This window comes from Scylla paramamosain, unplaced genomic scaffold (assembly GCF_035594125.1).
Source record: "Scylla paramamosain isolate STU-SP2022 unplaced genomic scaffold, ASM3559412v1 Contig1, whole genome shotgun sequence".
NCBI classification, from domain to species: domain Eukaryota; kingdom Metazoa; phylum Arthropoda; class Malacostraca; order Decapoda; family Portunidae; genus Scylla; species Scylla paramamosain.
Window position 1 is genome coordinate 2,670,001 of NW_026973666.1, and position 7,500 is coordinate 2,677,500.

Genomic DNA, 7,500 nt, shown 5'->3' on the forward strand with positions numbered 1-7,500 from the left:
ACCACCATCATCATCATCATCTTTCACTCACTATACGCACACGAACAAACATCATTCACCTTCAGTTTTCCTCACCATCGTCTTCTCCTCATCACCACCACCACCACCACCACCATCACCATCATCATCATCATCATCATTAGCAGTTAGGTACAAAAAAAACACCCCAAATGAGTTGATTCCTAGAAACTTGCAGCAGTAGCAGTAGTAGTAGCAGTAGTAGCAGCAGTCGGAGTAGTAGTAGTAGTAGTAGTAGTAGTGGTAGTAAGTCTGTCCATCCATCCATCTATTTACCCATCCACCCATCCACTCTTGTCCAGCTGTGGTGGTGGATGTGGTGCAGGAAGAGTCCGTTCTTTCTGTTCCATTCAGGTGTGTGTGGCTGGGCATGAGTGGGCGTGGTTGGGTGTGGTGTTGTAGTGTATCTGTGGTGTGGTGTCATGTTGTGTGGTGTGTGGTGTGGCCCAGCGCATCCCAGTGTGGTGTGGCCAAGGTACAGTGGCTGGGTGTGGTGTGGCCAGAATGATGTGGCCCAGCACTTTTCAAGGTAGTGTGGCCTTGGAGGTGTGGCTGTTTCTACCAGTTGGCCATCCCAGGCTTGTTGAGTGTCATGAAGTAGATTTGGCATGAAGAGCCACCCTTAGCCGAGGAGAAGAACACCTGTAGGAGGGGAGGGAGTCAGATGGGGGGTGAATGTCTACAAGTGCCTGCAGGAAGCCATCAGGACTACAAGTGGTTGTCCTTGTATGAAATATGCCTGCCTCTTTCCACCTGTCATCCCCATCCATAAATCTGACTAGGCTTTCAAACCTCCAAGTTAACAGGCACTAACAGTAACAGCCTGCTCACCAAGTCTATTCCAGTCATCCACCACTCAATTTTAAAAACAAATTAGTTGCTGTCTCTCTTCTTGAAACTATATCAAGCTTATTACTTCTTGATCTATCATAACAAGGGTTGGTGCAGGAAGCCACCAGGCCTACACGTGGCAGTCCCTGTACAAAACAAAAACATTTCACTTATTGTCCCCTTCTAATACTACTACCACCACAAAATACACAAGGGTTGGTGCAGGAAGCCTCCAGACCTACACACAACACACCAAAACCTCTCCCAACTTCACACAACACAACAAAACCTCTACCAACTACACACGCTTCCCTCATGCTTCCAAACTCACCTTGTCATTTCTCTCACACAAAAACTTCAACTTCTGTGCCTTCTTGTGCATGAAGACGCCATCGAGGTGCCCCGTCTCCACTGACCGGATCTCGATGGCCTTGTTGCCCCAGCCCATGATCTGCCCAGTACCAATAAAGGCCACAGAGGTTGGCATCTCTCCCCACTGCAGCATCATGTTCTTTGTGATCTGAGAGAGAAGCAACAAGAAGAGGAAGAGGAGGTCAGTGTGGGTATGAGTGAGTGTGTGTGTGTTTTGTTTTATATAGTGTGTGTTTTGTCATTTCAGTTTATATCATTGTCTTTTGTAAGATAATAATTGATAGAGATAGAATAACAACAGGAACAGTACTGGTAGGAAGATTGCCAAAAAGGAAAAAGGGAAACAAAATAAAAAAGTAACAAAACAAAATAAAATAAATTCCTTCAAACACACCAAAGCACCACCACCACCACCACTACTACTACCACCACCACCACCACCACCACCAAAAACCAATAAAAAATAAACAAATAAATAAATAAATAAATAAATAAAATAAAGGAAATTCCCTGGAACACACTGAAGCACCACCAAAAAAAAAATATCAAAACAAACAAAACAAAACAAAACAAAACAAAAAATAGAAAACCAAGAATGAGAAAAAAAAAATTAAAAATAAATAAAATACACAAAATACGATAAAAAAAACAATAAAAATAAAAAAACAAAAAACAAAAATGGAAAACCAAGAATGATAAGAAAATAAATAAAATAAATAAAAAAATAAATAAAAACAAATAAAACAAACAAAATACAATTAAAAAAACCTTCCACCACCACCACCACCACCACCACCACCACCACCCACCTTGCCATTGGTGTTAACGTAGACCCCCTCGTTGTCATAGCAGATAAGGAGCTGTAGACCGTTACTGTTGGGAAGCGTGATGATGGTGTGTGGTGTGATGTCACCCTGAATCTGCGACACACGGGAAGGTCAGGTCAACATAGCACAGGTCATATTAACATACACACACACACACACACACTTATAATTCACCTTTTTCCATTTATTTATTCATGGGGACACACACACACACACACACACACACACACACACACACACTTATATCATTCTAACCAGAGACAAATATAACTACACGCACTTACATTTACTAACATTCACTTATACAATCTTTACTTTCACCAATTTAATTCTCCTTTGTGTCCTTGAAATATGACAACCAAAACAACACAGGATAATGTAGAAGAGGCCAGTGACAAATACAACTTTTACACCTCCTAGGACTGAGAAAACACAGGAAAATCTAGAGGAGGCCTGCCCACTGCCGGATATAACATTAACACACCTTTGAGACCAGAACGCAGGATAATCTAGACAAGACCAGGGATGAATATAACTTTTACGCCACTTAGGAATCAGAAGACACAGAATAATCTAGAGGGCCGACCCGTGGCAAAAATAACCTTACTTTGGCACCAGAAAAAAACAGCATAATCTAGACAAGACCATCACCAAATACAAGTTTTAACACCACTTAGATGCAAAATACAGCATAATCTAGACAAGACCATCACCAAATACAAGTTTTAACACCACTTAGATGCAAAATACAGCATAATCTAGACAAGACCATCGCCAAATACAAGTTTTAACATCACTTAAGACACAAAATACAGCATAATCTAGACAAGACAGCACGAAATACAACTTTAAAACTACTTAGAGAACAGAAAACAGCACAATCTAGACAAGACCACCAGTAAATAACACCACCTGGACACCAACACCACCTGGACACCAACACTCCCCAGTACTCACGTGTTTGGGCAGGTAAATGTCGTACACATGGCATGAGTCCACATCAACAGCGTGGAAACCCTGATTGGAACCATAGATCACCTTCAGACGTGACCCTTCCTCCACTGTCAGATCCACCAGGCACGGCTTCTGCGTCAGGTAGGAGAAGCTCTGCCATGGGAGGAGATGCTTGTTAAATACTCTCACAGATAGATAGGTAGATAGTTTTATTGACCACAGCCACAACACACACACACGTACATACACACAAACACGGAAGAGTAAAAAAAAAAAGGCATTCAGTCCACAAACACGATAAATTCAAGAATAATACCTTACGCAAACACACACATGCACACGCACACAGCTCACCTTGAAAGCCATAAACTTGTTGTAAGGTTTGGGTGCCCAGGCGTAAATTTCAATGGAATCCCGCAAAGCAATCACCAGAAACTTAATTCTCTCATACTTCACAATCTTGAAGTGGACTGCGCCATGAAGGTCTCCCACGTTGATCCACCCATTACGTCTCTCCACTTGTTGCTGTTGGGAAGATGGAGGTGTGAGGAGTTGTAGTGGTAGTTATAGCAGTCACACACACACACACACAAACACGTCAAAATCTTTCACAAGCACACACTCACTTACATTTCATTATATCTCTCCACTAGTTGGTGTCAGGTAGGTGTACGGTACACACAAACACACACACAAACTTTCCTTTCTATACAAACACACACTTTCCTTTCAACACAAATACAATCGCAAACAAACTTACCTTCCTATACAAACACACACACAAACAAACACTTTCCTTCCAACACTGACACACACACACACATACACAAACTCACAGCATCGGTACGCAAAATCTTTGACTTGAGCCAGGACAAGTAATACACCCGCACTCTGTTCTTCCTCCCAGAGATGGTGACAAGAATATTCTGGTCTGACAGCACCTCCATCTGCTGGAAGCGGCGACGAGATATTAGCTGGTACACCTTGCCCACGCCAGACCTGTCCAGCAGCATAAGCCCGTTTTCTGTGCCGATCAGGAGGTTTACGCCTGTTGGGGAGAGGGGGCTCTTGTTAACGCACCAAAGAAAGATGAAAGTTGTAAGAGGGAAGAATTAATTAATTAGTTTTTGACTTAAGAAATGTCAGGATGAGAAATGATTGAAAGACATAAGAAGAAGCAAGAGTAAATTAAATAGTGCTGTGCCTCAAGAACCACCAGGAAATTAAACATATAAGCAGGAGGAACAATGAATTAATAAGTGTTGCATCCAAAAAAATACCAAGAAGACATAAAAAGACATTGAAAGACATAAGAAGGAAAAGTAAATTAAGTTAAGCATTGTAAACCAATAAAATAAACACACACACACACACACACACACACACACACACACACACACACACATCCCATAACCCAACCAAACCAAAACACCCACACACAACTGCCTCCCACCCTCTCCCCAATCCACCCAGACACACACTCACCCCACAGCGATGCACAGAGAATCTCCGAATTGAACCTCTTCTTGTACTTCCTAATCTCCGGCGTGTCGTTCACCTCATGGGAAGTCGGCGCCACGTTGATGCTAATGTGAGACTCCCTCCGCGACTGGTCCGCCCCGAACCCAAACGCCATGAAGGAACGCTGTTTGTTCTGAAGTTGTGGATGGACACCCTTACCCATCATGGCTTGCCGGTACTGCAGGGGACGGCACACAGGTGGCTTAGTGGTCTGCGTGTGTGTGTGTGTGTGTATGTGTGTGTGTTTGTCTAGGGATGTGTGTGGGTTTGCTTACGTTTGTTTGGGGTTTATTTGGGTTCATTGGGGTCTGTTATTGTTTTGGCAAGGGGTTGTGAGAGAAATTGTGTGTTTGGGTCTAGTTTGGTGTGTTTTCTTGTGGTCTGTAAACTTGAGGTGAAGTGAGAGAAGGTGTGTGTGTGTGTGTGTGTGTGTGTGTGTGTGTGTGTGTGTGTGTGTGTGTGTGTGTGTGTGTGTGTGTGTGTGTGTGTGTGTGTGTGTGTGTGTGTGTGTGTGTAGTAGTAATAGTAGTACCAGTATATATAGTAGTAGTAGTAGTAGTAGTAGTAGTAGTAGTAGTAGTAGTAGTAGTAGTAGTAGTAGTAGTAGTAGTAGTAGTAGTAGTAGTAGTGGTGGTGGTCACATTTCAATTCAATAAACAAAAGCAAAACAATTCAACGACACCTGACCTTGATTAATTTAAAGAGTTACTTTTGCGGCAAGAAAGCAAAGTTAATTATCATTTGGCACCGTTAAACTCATGCAATAAAGTTACACCAATAATTCTTCATGGATTTCAGAGCTTTTAACTTAATGGATTCTTTACTTATAAGGATTTTTAGTTCAGTATGTTAAATATAAATTAATAAATGCCTAAAAAATCAAATGAAATAAATAAGTGAAATGAAATATAGGAAATTGTTAATATTTTTTATGGTGTTATGTATTAATGCATACATGGAAAAAAGGGAAAGAAGATGGAAATTAATGTAACAAAAAACGTAAAAGGGACAAAACATGGAAGATTAGAAAAAAACAAGAAAAAAGACGAAAAAAAACAAGAAAATTAAAGAAATAAGAAATGGGAAAATGAAATGAGAGAGAGAGAGAGAGAGAGAGAGAGAGAGAGAGAGAGAGAGAGAGAGAGAGAGAGAGAGAGAGAGAGAGAGAGAGAGAGAGAGAGAGAGAGAGAGAGAGAGAGAGAGAGAGAGAGAGAGAGAGAGAGAGAGAGAGAAACATGCAGGTCAAAATGCACAAAAAAAAGAAAAGAAAGAAAAAATAAGAGAAATAAAAAAAATAATAATAGCTGTAAGAAGTGGTGCTGGTGGTGGTGGTGGTGGTGCTGGTAGTAGTAGTAGTAGTAGTAGTAGTAGTAGTAGTAGTAGTAGTAGTAGTAGTAGTAGTAGTAGTAGTAGTAGTAGTAGTAGTAGTAGTAGTAGTAGTAGTGACATGCTATCAGTGAGGCAGAAAGAAAACAAGGCAGTGAAAAAAAGATAAAAATAAATAAATAATCAAAACAAAGCAAGCATTCCTCAAACAAACAAACAAACAAACAAACAAACAAATGGATAAATCAAATCAGAAGCGGGCAAAAAAAACATTAAATAAATAAAAAGATATAAAAGAGTAAATAAATAAATAAATGAATTAGCCAGCTGTATTTAGAAGCTTAGCCAAAAAACACAATTAGCAAATCTCAAAATCAAATAAAAAAATCATTATAATCACATTATACGAGAAAGGAAAAACTGACTCAAAAAATTACTCAAAAAATTGTTGAAAAGTCTTCTTTGGAAAATATCAAATGAGGAGCCAAATTAAAGAGTAAATGTTAGTTATGGAGTCAAATGAATAACTGTACAGTGTGTGGCGGTGACTGAGCCAGGTGTGCACCACAGCAGGGCATGATGACAAAAAAAATTTATCAGAATAACTGATAAATCGATAACAAAAACCTTACCGGCGATAACTGCCAGTAAATTTATTGACCAATAACCAGTAAGTTGATAAAACCAAAATTCCGATACAAGCGATAACAATATTGATATTTTAATAAAAAAAGGCTGATATATCCAAATCTTTATTTTTATCTTTATCTTAGAAACCTTAGAAAAATCTTGGAAAAATTCAAATTCAATGTTTACCGTGTCTTCAGTAATGAAAAGTGCTGCTTTAAATAAAACTACACTTGATTTTTAACGTTTAAAACTTTAACTTCTCACGTTCCAAAAACTAAAAATATCCATCATCGTCAGGTTGGAACCAAAAGTGTCGGTGACGCCCAAGAATCCATAACGCAGCAAAAATAATTATCAGGTAACCAATAACCCGATACTCTTATTGCAATAAATTATTGCAATAATTTATGGCAATAACGCCCAGCTGTGGTGAGGACACGGGGCCATGGCAACACTGCCAGACTAATGCTCTCACTCACTCACTCACTCACTGGGCAGTCTACACATTCCCACCTTGTGTCAAACACACAGCAAACAAACACTGTATTCCCACCAAAACAATGACAGGACACCAGATGACCCAAACAAAACCAATCTGGTGTCTTACAACTCAATAATGGTTTTGGAGGGAGTAAAGTAAATTTGCCACACGTTTCAACACAAGACAGGAATACTTTGACCAATCAACCAACCAGTGAGTGAGTGAGTGAGTGAGAGCATCAGTCTAGCAGTGTTACCATGTCTGTGTCCTCACCCACCTCATTATTGCCAACACACCTGACACACAAAATATTACAATTTTCAGTACAGAGGAAATAAAATTTTGAAAAAAGAATAAAATGCATACATGAGAAAAAAAAACAAAGATATACTTACAAATTAATTGAAGAGAAATTAAAACAGAAAACGGGAACCAGACTTGAGGGAGACTTAAGAAAAACTAATACAGAAAATAAAAATAAAGTATAAATAATGAAAGAATTTGTGTATAAAAGAATTAGTAAGTTGCTGAATAATAATA

The 7,500-nt window shown here is 39.6% G+C and overlaps 1 protein-coding gene across 1 annotated transcript in view; it reads right to left on the minus strand.

Annotated features, from left to right (window-relative positions):
• The window catches only part of LOC135095695 (serine/threonine-protein kinase mig-15-like), a 51,852-nt gene that overhangs the window by 2,506 nt on the left and 41,846 nt on the right, over positions 1-7,500 (minus strand). Inside the window, 7 exon segments of the mRNA XM_063996707.1 lie at positions 1-660; positions 1,181-1,369; positions 2,031-2,141; positions 3,006-3,155; positions 3,357-3,527; positions 3,839-4,050; positions 4,488-4,701. The exon segment at positions 1-660 is cut by the window's left edge and continues 2,506 nt beyond it. Of these exon segments, the coding sequence (XP_063852777.1) occupies positions 577-660; positions 1,181-1,369; positions 2,031-2,141; positions 3,006-3,155; positions 3,357-3,527; positions 3,839-4,050; positions 4,488-4,701 (1,131 nt within the window). The 3' untranslated portion in view covers positions 1-576.